Raw genomic sequence first — 17,925 nt, forward strand, 5'->3', positions numbered from 1 at the left:
ACGGGTAAGGGTTGTAATTCCCTTTGGGCAGGTGCCTGGGAGCCTTGCACTGGGCGCACACCGAGCAGGAGGAAACATAAACCCTCACGTCCTTGGCCAAGGTGGACCAACCAGTACATCCCACTAAGGCAACGCACCATCCGACCGATGCCAGGATGACCAGAGGAGGGTGACATGTGGGCCCAATAGTTAAAACGGTCGCGGACAGCAGACGGAACGTACAGGCACCCAGCTAGATACTGGGGGGGAATGGGCTCTGTGCATAACGCCCGCTCGATGTCTGCATCCAGCTCCCACACCACCGGTGCCACCAGGCAAGAGGCCGGAAGTATGGGAGTGTGATCCATGGACCGCTCCTCTGTGTCATACATCCGGGACGGTGCGTCTGCCTTAGCGTTCTGGGAACCTGGTCTATAGGATAGAGTGAAAACAAAACGGGTAAAGTTCATAGCCCACCTTGCCTGGCGAGGGTTCAGTCTCCTCACCGCCCGGATAAACTCCAGATTTCGGTGGTCAGTCCAGAGGAGAAAAGGGTGTTTAGCCCCCTCAAGCCAATGCCTCCACGCCTTCAGAGCCTTGACAACAGCTACCCAATTACTGTGTTCCATCAAATCATAGTTTCGCTCCGCCGGGCTGAGCTTCTTCGAAAAGAAAGCACAGGGGCGGAGCTTTGGTGGCGTGCCCGAACGCTGAGAGAGCACTGCTCCTATCCCAGCTTCGGACTGCATCCACCTCCACTATGAACGCCAAAGAGGGATCCGGATGAGCCAGCACGGGAGACGAGCTGACCACTGTAGCCGCACCGGTCCCCCCTTCAGCAGTGAGGTAATGGGAGCTGCTACCTGACCAAAACCCCGGATAAACCTCTAGGTAGTAGTTGGCAAACCCCAGACACCGCTGCACTTCCTTTACCGTGGTGGGAGTCGGCCAATTACGCACGGCGGTCACTCTCCATCTCCACCCCTGACGTGGAAATGCGTCACCCTAAGAAGGAGACGGACTGTTGGAAGAACAAATATTTCTCAGCCTTGACGTACAGGTCATGCTCCAACAGTCGACCAAGCACCCTGCGCACCAGGGACACATGCTCGGCGCGTGTAGTGGAGTATATCAGAATGTTGTCGATATACACTACTACACCCTGCCCGTGCAGGTCCCGGAAAATCTCGTAAAGAAAGGCCTGGAAGACTGATGGAGCATTCATCAACTCGTACGGCATGACGAGGTACTCATAGTGCCCTGAGGTGGTACTAAATGCCGTCTTCCACTCGTCCCTCTCCCAGATACGCACCAGGTTGTAAGCACTCCTGAGATCCAATTTTGTGAAGAAGTGCGCCCCGTGCATTGACTCGATTGCACTGGCGATGAGAGGCAGCGGGTAGCTGTACCTCACAGTGATCTGATTGATCCCTCGATAGTCAATACATGGGTGCAGAACCCCATCCTTCTTCTTCACAAAAAATAAACTTGAGGAGGCAGGTGAAGTGGAGGGCTGAATGTACCCCTGTCCCAGGGATTCGGAGACATATGTTTCCATAGCCACCGTCTCCTCCTGTGACAGAGGATACACGTGACTCCTGGGAAGTGCTGCGTCTACCAGGAGATTTATCGCACAATCCTCCCGTCGATGAGGTGGTAATTTAGTCGCCCTCTTCTTACAGAAGGCGAGAGACAGATCTACATATTCTGAGGGGATGCGCACGGTGGAGACCTGGTCTGGACTTTCCACCGTAGTCGCACCGATGGAAATCCCCACACACCTCCCTGAGCACTCTCGTGACCGCCCCTTGAGCGCCCTCTGTTGCCACGAAATTGCCAACCAAGGTAAGCCAGGGAAGGGCATATCCACAGGAACTGACAGGTCCCGATCCGGACGTCCGCGGGCAGTCAGCAGGTTGTCCAGCCGGATGGACAGGTCCACCAGCTGGTCCAATGTGAGGGTGGTGTCTCGGCAGGCCAACTCCCGACGGACGTCCTCGCACAGACTGCACCTGTAGTGATTGATCAGGGCCCTGTCGTTCCATCCCGCGCTGGCGGCCAGGGTCTGGAAGTCCAAGGCAAAATCCTGCGCGCTCCTCGTCCCCTGCCTCAGATGGAATAGACCTTCCAACGCCGCGTCTCCCTCACTCCATACGGCATTGGCCAACTCCAGGGCTTTGCCTGAGAGGCAGGAGATGGGGGCGGACACGCTCTAACGCCCTGAAGGAGCCGGGTGGACAGCCGCCAGGTAGAGCTTCAGCTGGAGTAGGAACCCCTGGCATCCGGCAGCCGTCCCATCATATTCCCTCGGGAGCGCGAGCCGAATCCCACTGGGACCGGGTGAAGGAGGGGTGAGTAGAGGTGTCCTTGGTGGTACTATTGTAGGTACTGTTGGAATGGCCTGTGGTCAGCCAGGCCCTCAAACTCAGATGTCCTTGAAGATAGGAACTCCTTTAGACTTCTCGGTAGGGTGTCTCCTCAAGGGTCCGAACCACCAGCTGGGCCGGATACTGAGAAGGAGGAGGAGGAATAGAGGGAGGAGGAGGTGGAAGAGATAGACAATAGGGAGGAGGTGGAGATAGAGCAGAGGGAGGAAGGGGAGGAGGAGGGGGTATAAAGGGAGGATGAGCTGAAGGAGTAGGAAGACTAGAAAGAGGAGGAAGACGGGGAACACTAGGTGGGGGAGGAGGCGGAGGAGGCGGCGGAGGCCCTAGAGGAAGGACCATGTTTCTCATTATTTCACCCAGTTGTATGTTTTATTTCCCAACACCCAATTTTAAAGACAAACATTTTCGTTATTGCTTAATTATACCACGGTTGTCAGCCAATAAGCATTCTGACTCAATCTACCCAGTTTATAATGAAAAATTACAGGAGGATAGGCGCTACAATACACAGTAGGTACAAACTGCCACCCTTCACTTACACCACCAAATAAGGGCAGATAAATAATAAAAATAGTGACAGCGCTTGACACAATGTAACCGTTTTTATCCTAAATGCATTGCATTTACATCACAGAATGCAATAAATAATTTGGAGGCCATCTCTGTGAACTCCATCAAAGGCAACATAAATCGTGCTGGTTCGGTAGTCTGTTTCTTAAAGTGCACTGAAACAGACTATTCTAAAGGATGCCTCGACCTCAAGCACTAATCCAGGAACCTTTCTTTCAACATATTTCCAAATATCCAAGACCTAACTGCCAACGTTTATATTCGGTTAAAGGGCAAAGCAATTGTGAAAAAATGTATGCTCTTATAGCCTAATGCCACAACCAATACCTACATTTTCGGGGTTTCACGCTTCTCCCGCTTAAAGTGGGATGCACCGTTCCTGGATCGGTGATCAAACTAATCGGTCTATGGTTCAGTCACTTTCACTGGTCTGCGATCAGGATTTAACCAAGTCATGCACTCTGTCGGGAAATACACTAGAAAATCTTTGGCTGTGAGCTCGTTTCCATGTGGGCTCCCGAGTGGTGCAGCGGTCTAAGGCACGTCCCTGGTACTGCAGTCCCTGGTTGGAATCTAGGCTGCGATTGGAAGTCCCATAGTGCGGCGCACAACTGGCTCAGCGTCGTCTGGGGTAGGCCGTTATTGTACATAAGAATTTGTTCTTAATTGAGTTGCCTAGTTAAATAAAGGTATAAAAATTGGTCATAGCATATTTTAGAAAACGACAGGAAATAAACCATATAAACTCAGTCATTGGATGATTAAATAGAGGTGACCCCCCCTCCTCCCATATCAAACAATGGCTCTTCTATTATCAGGAAACCATAACATGAAATAAATGTATATTTTCACCCAATACAACCAACACACTGACACAGCAATATAATAAAAATGTTTGCTTTATTCTTATCCAGGACAACTCATTCAGAATGATCAAGGAGAAATAAGCACTAGATTTTTGTTTGACATTGTCGGAGATGGTGCTTTATATCTGAATTGGTCAAAGTAAAACAAAATAATGAATATATAATAATAATACATGAATCAATACAACATGTGTGGATTAATGATAACAATAGCCCTGAAACGTAGGGTCCTCTGTGGTAATCACCGGCACTAACTGAATCAATCAACAACAGCAGGAGAGCTTTCAGAAAGGACTCAACCCCAAATAAACACTTTTTTTATTTAAATCATATTTTATCAAAGCTTCGGTTTATCTTCATAAAATGATTCTAAAACTTCTCTTTAAACCTTTTTTACTTTTTTAATTTGCTCTCTTTTTAAATGTATGTTCTTTTTCACCAGGTGTCTGTATTTGAAAGTGTGGGTGGTGCCTGTGTGTGCGCATGGGTCCTTGGCTGGGGTTTGGTGTGTGTGTGTGTGTGTGTGTGTGCATCTGTGAGAGAAAGGACAAGCCTTCATGTCTGAGTGCATGCGTGTAGTATGTCCTTGCTGTGCTGTGGCGGTGGCAGGGTTGTATCAGCAGGGACATTGCTTTTTCAATTCAAACAAAGAGGCTGAAGCAGGTTCAAGCAACTGTAAGAGGGCGTGTGATATTTTGGGGTGAGTAGAAAGTGTGTGTACACCTATTAGTGAGCTTATAAAGGAGGGTTGAGCTAGAAAATCTGTGTGTCAGGGCGTACTTATACTATGTAAGTGGTGCGTCTGAATGTGTAGGTATCTTTTCATTCATGTAAATTTGCTTGTGTAAGGCACGGAGAAGGGTGGTCAGTCTCTCAGGTCCATGCTGGAGCCAAACAGAGCTACCAGCTGCTCCTCGTAGTGGGTGATGTTCCTCTTCATGATCTCCTTACAGGAACCCAGCAGACGCTCAAACGCCTGAATGTCTATTACTGAAAAACACAGGAGACAGCATCACTCACACAGCTGCACAACAGATAGTGAATATGACCCAGGTGTCAATCTAACAACCAAACAGAAGCAAACAGGCCGAAATGGGGAGGGACTTCCTGAACTTGTTTCCATGTTCCTTTGCAAAACGCTTCACTACGGTGCGCACTAATGAATATCACCCTGTTGTAGCGTACCCTCCTGTATAGTTTATTTGCGAAGGTTCTTTGCCATGCTTAGCGTAAACACTCCAGACCTTCCAGTCAAAACATTGCAGTAAAACTATAGTGGAGCACGCTAAAGTGAGCAGATATTCTTATTTAATTCATATGACAATGTCGGTACCCTAATCATACGCCTGGAGAATTGTGAGATGTGCAAACACTTTTGAATTCATAAGAGCTGAACATTATCACGAGTACGTCTAAGGGAAACAGCTGTGTAGCTATGCGTTTAGGGGGGAGATATTCATCTACAACACTTGCAAGCCAGTAATTTACCATTAAGAGATTCAGGGAGACACAACAGACAGAAAATCTCTCTCTCTGTCACGCAGATGGACACCCACTCATGTGTGTCTCTGTCAAAATAAACACAAACGCATGCGTGCACACACATATCTGTAAAAGTATGGCGGGGCCTTACCCAAGCACTTGACCTCTCCCACAGCATACACTGATGCAGCGCGGGGCTTGTTGGTGACCAGGGCCAGCTCCCCAAAGTACTGACCCCTGCTACAGCGGGTGATCTCAACCTCCACATTATCCTCCTGGTTCGCTTTTGTCTGGGGGAGAGAGGAGTTTTGTTTTGGGGGGGGCACAGAAAAGATGATTTGATTTGTTTACTCTTATTTTAATAATATGTAGCGGATTCAAAAATTCACAAAATTATGTTTTAGCATGGAGCACGAGCACCAAGGAAGCCCAAACATGTTGTGTATAGGCCATGTCTGCTGCAGAGGGACAGAGTCAGACCTGGGTTCAAATATATGGGCATTTTTTATTTAAATACTTATTTTCTGTGTATTTGAGTATTTTCAAATAATGTGGCCAAATCAGAGACAAATAACTTCCTATAGATAGCTGAACAGTTTAAATGCATGGTGTATTTAATATATTTGTATTTTCAAATACACGCCAATACTTTCCAAGTGTACTTTGAAATACATTCCAATATTCAGCTACTTGTAGAAAATCAAGACTTCCTTTCTAAGACATTTTGAAAGTAATTGAAATACCCTAACTAGTATTTGAACCCAAGTCTGGACAGAGCCATGAGAAAACTCACTATTGAGAAAAATTACATTACTGATCACGAAAGGGGAAATTTGACTGCAGCAGCTAATACATACAACACCAATTAATACACAATAATGGACATGCAGACAAAGCAGCACACAAACAATGTGTTATGAAAACTAAAATGTTCATATTAAAAAAAATAAAAAATGTTAAAAAAAAACTCATAGCAGAAGGTTGACAGGATCTGGAAATGTGCTGTCTTGCACTAAAAAGTTATCAGATGGAGAAGTTATTTGGATGAGAAGGAGTTTTGGCGCCGGTACAGCCAACTAGCGCTAGTTAACGTTAGGAACCATAGCTACGTAGCTAGCTAAAATATCATTTAAAAAACATTTTGTTGATTATGAATGACAAATATTCAGATCACAATTGTTAGATTTTTTTCAAAAGGATCACTGTGCTCAACTCGTATTATTCTTCATATGAATATTACAATGATCAGTCATACCATCTTTGTCTTTGGGCGCAGGTGTGTTATGTAGTACATATGAGAAAAAAGGAGAGAGAGAAAAGAAAAAAACAGGGTGACTTGAACATAAAACAAAGCCTTTTTTTTAATATATTTTTTTACATTATCTGGTGATGAGGCACAGACAGAAACGAGGGGATGAGAAAAGGAGGAAGTAGACTTACTTTGCTCTTCATCATAATCTTCACTTCTCCAGTCTCCACAATGTAGAAACAATCTGCCCTGTCCCCCTACACCGCAACACAAACCAACAGGGACTGTCACATTTACAACTCTTCCCGGTCGTCATTACAGTAATGCCAAGACAACCTCCAGTACGTTAACAACGGAGAACTGTCCTACCTGCATGATGATGCGTTCTCCATCGGAAAACGTCTTCATTCCTAATACATCCACAATCTTCATCCTCTCGGATAACTAAGAGAGGTAAAAGAGCGGGAGAGAGGTTCGATAAGGAAGCGCCAAGGCAAGGTGGCCATTTCAGTGCTACAATGTATCACTGTCCATCTTCCCCTCCTCACCTCCAGAGACTTCAGTAGAGGCACAGACTCCACAAATTGCTCGTACAGCCTCCTCTTCTTGGCATTGTTCTTCACAATGAGCCTACGGAACGTGGCCCGGTCCTGGTAGTGTCACAGACAGCATCGGTCACGGTCACACAGACAGGCAGGATAACACTCAATCACACCGACATAGCCGGTCTGCGTTTAGCCTATTTCCTTCTTATGTTATACATTTCTAGTGGGGGAAAGTTATGGATAGATCTGCCATCATTTCCTATAATATCCATCTACTAATCTTCTATAACATTTACAATCATCTAATAATATAAACAATAAATCATTAATTCAACTGTTATAGCGCTATTCATTTACACAAAAGAGTCTTAAAGCTCAAAGAATCTCAAAAGCACCATATCTAAGACGTATCGACGACACATTAAAGACCCACTCCAGCCTCCCTAGCACCTAATGTTTCACTTTTCAAAGACCTGAAATCATTGGCCACTTTAATAAAATGGAACACTAGTCACTTTAATAATGCCACTTTAAAAATGTTTACATTTCTCGCATATGTATATACTGTATTCTATACTATGTATTGCATGTTAGCCTATGCCATTCTGACATTGCTCATCCATATATTTATATATTCTTATTCCATTCCTTAGGCTTGTGTGGAAAAGGTATTTGTTGTGGAATTGTTAGGTATTACTTGTTAGATATTGCTGCACTGTCGGAACTAGAAGCACAAGCATTTCGCTACACTCGCATTAACATCTGCTAACCATGTGTATGTGACCAATAACATCTGCTAACCATGTGTATGTGACCAATAACATCTGCTAACCATGTGTATGTGACCAATAACATCTGCTAACCATGTGTATGTGACCAATAACATCTGCTAACCATGTGTATGTGACCAATAACATCTGCTAACCATGTGTATGTGACCAATAACATCTGCTAACCATGTGTATGTGACCAATAACATCTGCTAACTATGTGTATGTGACCAATAACATCTGCTAACCATGTGTATGTGACCAATAACATCTGCTAACCATGTGTGACCAATAACATCTGCTAACCATGTGTGACCAATAACATCTGCTAACTATGTGTATGTGACCAATAACATCTGCTAACTATGTGTATGTGACCAATAACATCTGCTAACTATGTGTATGTGACCAATAACATCTGCTAACTATGTGTATGTGACCAATAACATCTGCTAACTATGTGTATGTGACCAATAACATCTGCTAACTATGTGTATGTGACCAATAACATCTGCTAACTATGTGTATGTGACCAATAACATCTGCTAACTATGTGTATGTGACCAATAACATCTGCTAACCATGTGTATGTGACCAATAACATCTGCTAACCATGTGTATGTGACCAATAACATCTGCTAACCATGTGTATGTGACCAATAACATCTGCTAACTATGTGTATGTGACCAATAACATCTGCTAACTATGTGTATGTGACCAATAACATCTGCTAACTATGTGTATGTGACCAATAACATCTGCTAACCATGTGTATGTGACCAATAACATCTGCTAACCATGTGTATGTGACCAATAACATCTGCTAACTATGTGTATGTGACCAATAACATTGATTTGACCTGATTCACTTCAAAGTCCAATGCAGCTGTCTTTAAAAACGGATCATTATTTTTTTTCTCAATAGCAAATAATTTCTGGGTAACAATTAACTACCTTACTGTGATTGTTTTCAATTAAAATAGTCAAAAATAAAATAAATTGCTTCTTAGCAAAGGGCAGTCTGGGAGTTGTCTGAGTGGGGAGGGGAAAACTGAAACTAGCTGTTATTGGCTGAGAGGTTTGGAGCTCTTTCTTATTGGTCTATTAACTTATTTACTGCCTGATGATGTAGGCCGAAATCACCCCACTAAAAGAGGCTGAACTGGCAACTCCTTGAACTGGCAACTCCTTGAACTGGCAACTCCTTGAACTGGCAACTTGAATTTCGCAATGGTGTCTAAAAAAACCCCAACTATTTTGCTCAAAACATAATGTATCTCTAATATATGTCCACTGTGTTATTCTCCTTGGTGTCCACAGGGAGGTGCTGTGGTAGAGCACAGCAGTGTGAACTTGAGGTCAAGGGTCAGGGCAGTGTGGGTGTATCTCACCAGGCCCCAGAGCGCCCCCTCCTGGGTGGCAATAATAGTGGCAGCGCGGGGGGTGTTGTACATCAGTGCCAACTCCCCGAAGCTGCCTTTGTTGTCATACTGCCCCACACACGTCCCTACGCCATCAATCAGTACCACTATGTCATAGATTCCTCTGAAAGAAAGGAGAGAGAGGAAGAGAGAAATAAAAAGAAAGAGAAAAAACAGGGGCGAGAGAGTAGAGAGAGACAAAAGAGAAATTAAGAACGGTCTAATAATATTAGAAAACTCAAACATGAGATATTTGGAAACCATGCAGAATACTCTTCATCTACAATAAAGTTGATCACTGATATAAATCTCTCATCAGTAGCTTGGAGCTACAGATGAGTACTCATAGTACTCATCTGTAGCTTGGACCAAGAGTACTACGAGTTCAGTTCTGGGAATTTACTTTGTGGTTGCCGGTGGAGCATTAACTTTGTTTGGGGGGGGGGATTAGTATGATGATCACCTGGCCATGTAGGTGACCAAAGGGTTTCCCATGATGCTTTGCAAGGCAGAGCGTAGGGGGGGAATTGGTTTAACATGCTTATGACGTGCATCTAGACCTAAGCCTCCCAGGCTGAGGTACTAGCATGACTGAGGAGGGAGCTTAAGGCGCGGAGAGAATAAGCCCACTCACAGGGTGCCATTTGGGACACAGCCTATTACCGATGTAGCCCACTTCTTTTGACCAAGGCCATATGGGCTTTGGTCAAAAGAAAGTGCACCATATAAAGGGAAAAAAGGTGCCATTTGGGACACAGTCATAGAGGCTAGGCCCAGGACGCACGGCAGACAAAACAACTAGAGGATCATGCCCAAGGGGGGCTTGTTGGAAGATGAGTGGACGTGTGTTGGTTGTTATGAATGCTGCTTTCTAGTGAATGCCTTGATTGTTAGATAACTACACACACACACACACACACACACACACACCTCTCGATAACGTAGAAGTTGTCTCCGTCGTCTCCCTGGTCGATGACATGCTCCTGGGGCTGTACGCGCAGTTCAAACATGGCGTCTAGGACTTCCGAGAACTGCTCCTGTGAGGGGGAGGACAGGCAGGCAGGAGAGGAGGGGGTGATTAACACCCGCTACCTGCCAAATCCAGATAGATTTTGGCATTGGCGGGTAGATGTCTATTTCACTAGCCACGTTGGCGGGAGGTCAGGGTTCCACAGTGCATTTCACTCGCATTTGTGAGTTCTACTAAGCATATGGAATTGTTTTAAGATTGTCATACCAAGGATCATTTAGCTATTTGATTTGGAGTTGTAGGCCCCCCTTAAGGTACCAAACAAATATATATTTTAAAAAAAAAGATTAGATTTGATGTAACAGAATTTGGCCTTACTCAGTGGCAATTTGAGAATGAAAATCTTGGTGGGGCAAACTCGACCAATTTAAAAAACAAAGGACCATGCCTCAGGACTACCTGACATGATGACTCCTTGCTGTCCCCAGTCCACCTGGCTGTGTTGCTGCTCCAGTTTCAACTGTTCTGCCTTATTATTATTGGACCATGCTGGTCATTTATGAACATTTGAACATCTTGGCCATGTTCTGTTATAATCTCCACCCGGCACAGCCAGAAGAGGACTGGCCACCCCACATAGCCTGGTTCCTCTCTAGGTTTCTTCCTAGGTTTTGGCCTTTCTAGGGAGTTTTTCCTAGCCACCGTGCTTCTACACCTGCATTGCTTGCTGTTTGGGGTGGGTTTCTGTACAGGACTTTGAGATATCAGCTGATGTACGAAGGGCTATATAAATACATTTGATTTGATTTGAAGACAGAGTTGCATTTTCTATTACACTGTGATAAATACTCAGACCTAAGATAATAATTATTTCCCAAAACTATCAATCAGTACAAAGAATGTTAAAGATGTTAAAAATGTGAATACATTTTATTTAAATATATTTATTGGGTGAAAAGCCTAAAATGTGCAGTTTTGGCAGCCAAAATGTGTGTCCTCCTGCCACAACCTGAGGGACAGCCAGTGAAAAGTGCAATGTAACATTTCCCATTTTGGTTTTGTTTTGTTTCTCATATCCTGTCATGTGGCTTCTCAGTCATGTTGAGACGGATCTACTACTATTGCTTTAATGTATTGTTATTCTCATTAATATTGTTGTTGTAGTTGCTGTTAATGCTAATCACATTTCCACTACTATTACTGATGCCTTATTGCTGTTGGTCTCACAATTGTCTGTTATATGTATACTTTGACAATGTAAGTCATTTAACTTGCCATGTCAATAAAGTCAACTGAATTGATTTGAAAGACAGCCTAACATTTGAAGTATTTTAATAGGCCTATGTGGTCTAAAAAGTAAGGAAAATACAATCACGAGGATCCACTTATAGACAATATACCGACGCACAGACAGCGCATTGCGCAAACAAAACAACCCTCGCAATATCAACTGGAATTACATGGGTCCATTACTGAACTTTTTGAAAAATAAATAATTTGGGCTTCCCGAGTGGCGGGGCGGTCTAAGGCACTGCATTGCAGTGCTAGAGGCGTCACTACAGGCCCGGGTTCGATCCAGGGCTGTATCACAACCGGCCGTGATTAAGAGTCCAATAGGGCGGCGCACAATTGGCCCAGCATCGTCCAGGTTAGGGGAGGGTTTGACAGGGCTTGAGAGGATCTGCAGAGAAGAATGGCAGAAACCCCCTGAATAAAGGTGTGCTTAGCTTGTAGCGTCAAACCCAAGAAGACTCGAGGATGGAATCGCTGCCAAAGGTGCTGCATTCAAGGAGCGGGACTCTAACCAGGAAGCTTATAAGAAATCCCACTATGCCCTCCGACGAACCATCACAGGCAAAACATCAATACAGTACTAAGATCGAATTGTACTACACCGGCTCCGACGCTCGTCGGATGTGGCAGGGCTTGCAAACCATTGCCGACTATAAAGGGAAGCACAGCCGAGAGCTGCCCAGTGACACAAGCCTACCGAACGAGCTAAATAACTTCCATGCTCGCTTCGAGGCAAGTAACACTGAAACATGCATGAGAGCATCAGAAGTTCCAGACGACTGTGTGATCACGCTCTCCGCAGCCGATGTGAGTAAGACCTTCAAACAGGTCAACATTCACAAGGCCGCAGGGCCAGACGGATTACCAGGATGTGTACTGCGAGCATGCGCTGACCAACTTGGCAAGTGAGTCGTCACTGACATTTTCAACCTCTCTCTGTCTGAATCAGTAATACCAACATGCTTCAAGCAGACCACCATAGTCCCTGTGCCCAAGAACACTAAGGCAACCTGCCTAAATGACTACTGACCCGTAGCACTCACATCTGTACCCATGAAATGCTTTGAAAAGCTGGTCATGGCTCACATCAACATCATTATCCCAAAAACACGAGACAAACTCCAATTTGCATACTGCACCAACAAATCCACAGACGATGCAATCTCTATTGCACTACACACTGCCCTTTCCCACCTGGACAAAAGGAACACCTATGTGAGAATGCTATTCATTGACTACAGCTCAGCGTTCAACACCATAGTGCCCTCAAAGCTCATCACTAAGCTAAGGACCCTGGGACTAAACACCTCCCTCTGCAACTGAATCCTGGACTTCCTGACGGGCCGCCCCCAGGTGGTGAGGGTAGGCATGCTCAGTCCCCTCCTGTACTCCCTGTTCACTCATGACTGCATGGCCAGGCACGACTCCAACACCATCATTAAGTTCGCTGATAACAACAGAAGGGTAGTGCGTACGGCCCAGTACATCACCGGGGTCAAGCTTCCTGCCATCCAGGACCTTTATACAAGGCAGTGTCAGTGGAAGGTCCTAAAAATTGCCAAAGACTCCAGCCACCCTAGTCATAGAGTGTTCACTCTGCTGCCACACGGCAAGTGGTACCAGAGCGCCAAGTCCAAGATAGGTCCAAGATGCTTCTAAACAGCTTCTACCCCCAAGCCATAATACTCCTGAACAACTAATCAAATGGCAACCTGGACCATTTGCATTACCCCCCCCACCCCTTCTAAACTGCTGCTACTCTCTGTTATTATTTATGCATAGTCACTTTAATAACTCTACCTACATGTACAAATTACCTCAATTACGTCGACACCGATGCCCCCGCATATTGACTCTGTACCGGTACCCCCTGAATATATCCCCGCTATTGTTATGTACTGCTGCTCTTTAATTATTTGTTATTCTTATCTCTTACTTTTCTTGTGGTATTTTCTTAAAACTGTATTGAAGGTTAAGGGTTTGTAAGTAAGCATTTCACTGTTGTATTATGGTGCAAATAAAAAATTGTGACAAATAATATTTGATTTGAAATAATGGGGGCATATAAGCAGACAACGAAAACTCTTACAATATTCAATGACATTTCTCTAAAACAGGCAGTAGGCTACATGTGCACCACCAGGTCAGAACAGTGTATTCTAAGGGTGAGACACATGGGCTACTGACAGCTTACAACACAACATACACTTAAGTATTACTTTCTTAGCTACAGTATTCATATATCCCTGGAATATTACATAATTTACTGTATGTAGTAGCATACCAGACATATTTTTGGACTTTGCTGTGCTCACTTGAACAGGAAGGTGGCGCGGCGGTCCGCCGTGTGGGCAAACTGTCATCAAACGTAGTCAAAGTCTGGCATTCTCTGGATGAAGTCATGCTGGATTGACAGCGTGGCCAATGAATTCCAGCCCATGGTGTCGCGTGTGAATGTTTACCATTTTAAAAAGAGGCCCTTTCAGACGTTTTAAATCCTTAAACCCAGACTTGGACCAACACTCCCTCTCCACTGAATAGCAAGCAGGGGAAGCAAAATAGTGATTGCTTTGCGACACTTGCATTTTCCCACTGATTCCTTCCAAACCACTCATTGTTGAATTTGCGATTTCCGACTTGTGTAACGCTTATGGCCGATGAGCACCGATACGTTTTATCTATATTTTCTCTTCATACGAGAAGGATTGGAAAGGGTTTGCCAGTAGATTGTTGACTTGATTCATAATGACTGCTAGCTAAGATTTTGAAAGTATGATGTTGACATGATCAGTCCAATCGAAGCTACTGTAGATATGTGATTTGACGTCATATTCTCTGAAATGTCTGTCCCATACCTTTTTTTGTTTTTGATGTATTCAACCACTTTAGGCACCAAACTATCTATACATCCATACATTTTTTTAAAAACTAGTACCTAGCTACCTTCTGAATAGTCTTGTAAGGGGTCCTAGAGCAAAACAACCGACATGTATGCGTTTGTGAGAGACTCACCTTTCCGTAGAGTGACGCTTCTGGGGGGGGGCATCGTGCAACAACAAAAAAAATAATACAATCTCTAGCTAAAACTGACGGATTTTGATGCCGATGATTTATTATGCTAATTGATTCCACTTCTCGGGGGTTATTGACAGAAGGTGTGAGTTGTGCCCGTCTGGCAGCTTCTGTATTACTGTGTGTTACCGAGTGTACCAGGAAATAAACCAACTAAAGAGCAGTAACCCTTTATCCCAAAAGACTGAACGATTTATTTCAATGCTTTAGAATTGAATGAGTGTTCTATTAGGTTGTGAATGTGCCGATGTGAAACTACAACCTATTAGAACAGAAGCGCATGAGACTGTGTAGCTCATCGTAGACTGGAATAAAGTGAAGGTGTTTCCTGTCACTGTGGTTACGGCGCGTCTGCCTCGTCTTCATACCTGTTCCAGGGTCTTGAACAGTAGAATATCTTTGCAGGCGTCCTGCAGCCGGCAGCGCTGCTCGTCTGTTTTGGGATGCACCACCCTCGGCTCCTCCACCTCGTCATCGTCATCTGGGTTGAAGGCCTCCGCGCACACTAGTGGGGGAACACTTAGATTGTAACACAACACCTAAAGTCATAGTAAGGCATTCCTCACTGTGCTAGTCACAACGAGGGAAAACATTGTAAAGCACACTTCAGGGGACTAATACCAGTGTGACACACCCTGAGAAGTTATCAGCATATAGTGTGATACACCAAGACAACCAGTAGTAACTTAGTGTCAACACCAAGGAGGCATTCAGAGGGCCGGTAAGATTACACCAGAGCAAAGATCTCCAGCTACACCTACTTAACATGCAAAACGTTGCCGCTGCAGATTACATTAGGGAGTAGTGACGTCAAACAGAACTCACCTGACACTCTGCGGTTGTATCTGCTTGGGGGAGGGGCTGGAGGGAAAGAGAGAGGGAGAGTTAGCAGTGAACACTCTCTCCTGTTCACAGTTCACACATCGCTGCAACTGTAGAGCCTGTGGTTCCGACCTCTGACATAAGTGCTAGCAGAGCGCTCTCGAACCCGGCAGAGAGAAGCAACTCAAACACATGAAAGGCGACCCGACACGCATACATTTATGTATTCACACTCTACACTGCTATAAAGACAGACAAAATATAAAAATCACACAAAAGAAGAAAGCACACCACCAAACCCACACATTTCCCAAATTCCCAACGCACAGCCTGTTGCGTGGGTGTCTTAGACGCAGACTCCTAGGGCTGTGACAGTAGGGTCGGACAGACAGAGGAACATGGATTGCCTGGAAGGCCAGTGTTGATCATGAATATGTATCCAGTGTACTCCGGTTGTGAATATGAATGTTTAATGAGTGAATGGAGGAACGCTCCTATAGAGAGAAAGATAGAGGCTTGTGATGCGAGTGTGTGTACTGTGGGGTCCGTGAGGAGGTGGGGGTGGGGGGGGCAAATGACAGGACAGTGTCAATACCACAGCCCAGGGTTCCCATCCTCTGTCTCCCTTCACACTCTATTACCAAGCTGTCAGCAACCATTAACTGGGCCATGTGAACGCAGGCCCGACGTAGAGGCACACATTTCAACCCCCTCACCTTCCCCTTCCTCATTGGGACACACTTCAGAGTTTATCCCCTAGGGCCCACGGTCTACAGCTTAAAGACGTCCTCCAGCTCTTTTGTGAAAAGCAACGTCCCAAGTATAAATACAGTAAAGTACACACAGTTAAAGTTGCACTCTTAAACTCCTAGATCATTTCCGCCTGTAGTTTTGAAAGTGATGCTCCCGAGCCAAAAGTGGCCCCTTCACCCACTTCGTACGATGTTACGTCCTACAATTTAATTTTCTGCAAATCGGTACTATACATTTGTACGGCTTGTGGGAACAATAGAGGAGCAAGAGAGAACAAAAGAGGGAAAAGGTCCAACCCCCAGGGTTAACACCCTCCACCCAAATGTGGGTAGAGACATTGTTGGGTAAGACGTCAGCGAGTGGTCACAGAGCATTTGGGAACATTTCAAATGTATTTTTATCCAAAGCCCACATTGGTTGAATTGACCCAAAAATACTATGTCCTCGTGTTTCTTGGCTAGTTACATAGTTTTGTTCACACGCTAGGTTGTTTTTCCAATATTAGTTTGTGTTTTCTGCAACTGCCTGTTGTGATGATCCTCTGACAGACACAGAATGCCCTGTTACCATGGCAAATGCCCACCCCTTAAAATGGGCATCGAAACATTGTCCTCTCACCTAATGACTCAAATATTTGAGGGTACATTGAGATTGATTGAGCATGGACCACTCCATAAAAAAAACATTTCATTCCTCATTAAAAAAAACTCCCAAATACTTCCATTGTGCTCATAAAAGGGTCGGTACTTTATAGTTTCTTGATGCTCATTTGTAGAACTGTTTCTGTTTTTACTATTGTACCTAAATTATTTTGTTTGACATATTCAGGTCACAAAAATGAAGTTGAGCAAGAAACCACATTACTACTTCTTACTAGCAATATTACAAAGCATTCTCATCCTTTAGTGATTTTTTTGTGCATTTTTTTCTTTCTTTCTACCTGCCACGGTGCCTAGTTCATTTCCTACCCTGCCCATGAGGATACCTGGAACACCTACTGAGATGTGCCTTTTCTTAAGGGCAATTCCACGGTAACAGAGCGATGCTGAGACTTTAAAATGCATGTCAAACAAAAAAAACAATGATTGTAATTGTATGGTTTGCAAAGTTAAACAATTTCCACGGAAAAGTTAACAAAACACACATTTGCTTGAAGAACAGTGCAGACGCAAAGTTGGGTAACAGAACTACGGTTTGTGCGGTCATTCTGTTAGCAAACCTTGCATCTGCACTGTTCTTCAAGTAAATGTGTTTTTATAACATTTTCAGTGAACATTTTTTAAGTCGTCCTTGTGCATAGAGTTGTATGGTTTGTTTAACTATACAATCTTTGGTTGTAAAGTATAGACTTTTAAGTGAAAAATCAGAGTCAGCGTCACTCTGCTACCATGGAATTGCCAATAAGTAAATCAGTTGATAAATAAGGTGAAAAGGAGACTGGAGTAGGACCTTAATTCTTGCCGTTGCCCTAGATCTGTCCGTCTTCAGGACAGTCAGTGACACATCTGGGCCCGTACATTTCAAGTGTCTCAGAGTAGGAGTGCTGATCTAGGATCAGGTCCCCTCGTCCATGTAGATTAGATTAGTTTATTAGTCACCTGCAGGGTACAGTGAAATTGTTATGCTACGAGTGCCAACAGTGCAGGCCCATTTAAAACAAAAACAAAAAAATCACATTCATTGTGATCCGAAAGGCAAAACTGATCAGCGATCAGCTCATCTTACCAAACCGTGAGCACTGACTG

General features: G+C 44.5%; 1 protein-coding gene across 1 annotated transcript in view; it reads right to left on the minus strand.

Moving 5' to 3' along the window:
* Nucleotides 1–3,817: 3,817 nt before the first annotated feature.
* Nucleotides 3,818–17,925, minus strand: part of LOC139416353 (cAMP-dependent protein kinase type II-alpha regulatory subunit-like) — a 41,554-nt gene continuing 27,446 nt past the window's right edge. Inside the window, exons 2-10 of the mRNA XM_071164881.1 lie at nt 15,431–15,466; nt 14,974–15,110; nt 10,201–10,307; nt 9,241–9,394; nt 7,082–7,183; nt 6,903–6,977; nt 6,725–6,790; nt 5,436–5,574; nt 3,818–4,792 (exon numbers count right to left, since the gene is read on the minus strand). Of these exons, the coding sequence (XP_071020982.1) occupies nt 4,668–4,792; nt 5,436–5,574; nt 6,725–6,790; nt 6,903–6,977; nt 7,082–7,183; nt 9,241–9,394; nt 10,201–10,307; nt 14,974–15,110; nt 15,431–15,466 (941 nt within the window). The 3' untranslated portion in view covers nt 3,818–4,667. The remainder of the gene's footprint in view (nt 4,793–5,435; nt 5,575–6,724; nt 6,791–6,902; nt 6,978–7,081; nt 7,184–9,240; nt 9,395–10,200; nt 10,308–14,973; nt 15,111–15,430; nt 15,467–17,925) is intronic.

The sequence above is a fragment of the Oncorhynchus clarkii genome, chromosome 9 (genome assembly GCF_045791955.1).
Source record: "Oncorhynchus clarkii lewisi isolate Uvic-CL-2024 chromosome 9, UVic_Ocla_1.0, whole genome shotgun sequence".
Lineage (NCBI taxonomy): Eukaryota > Metazoa > Chordata > Actinopteri > Salmoniformes > Salmonidae > Oncorhynchus > Oncorhynchus clarkii.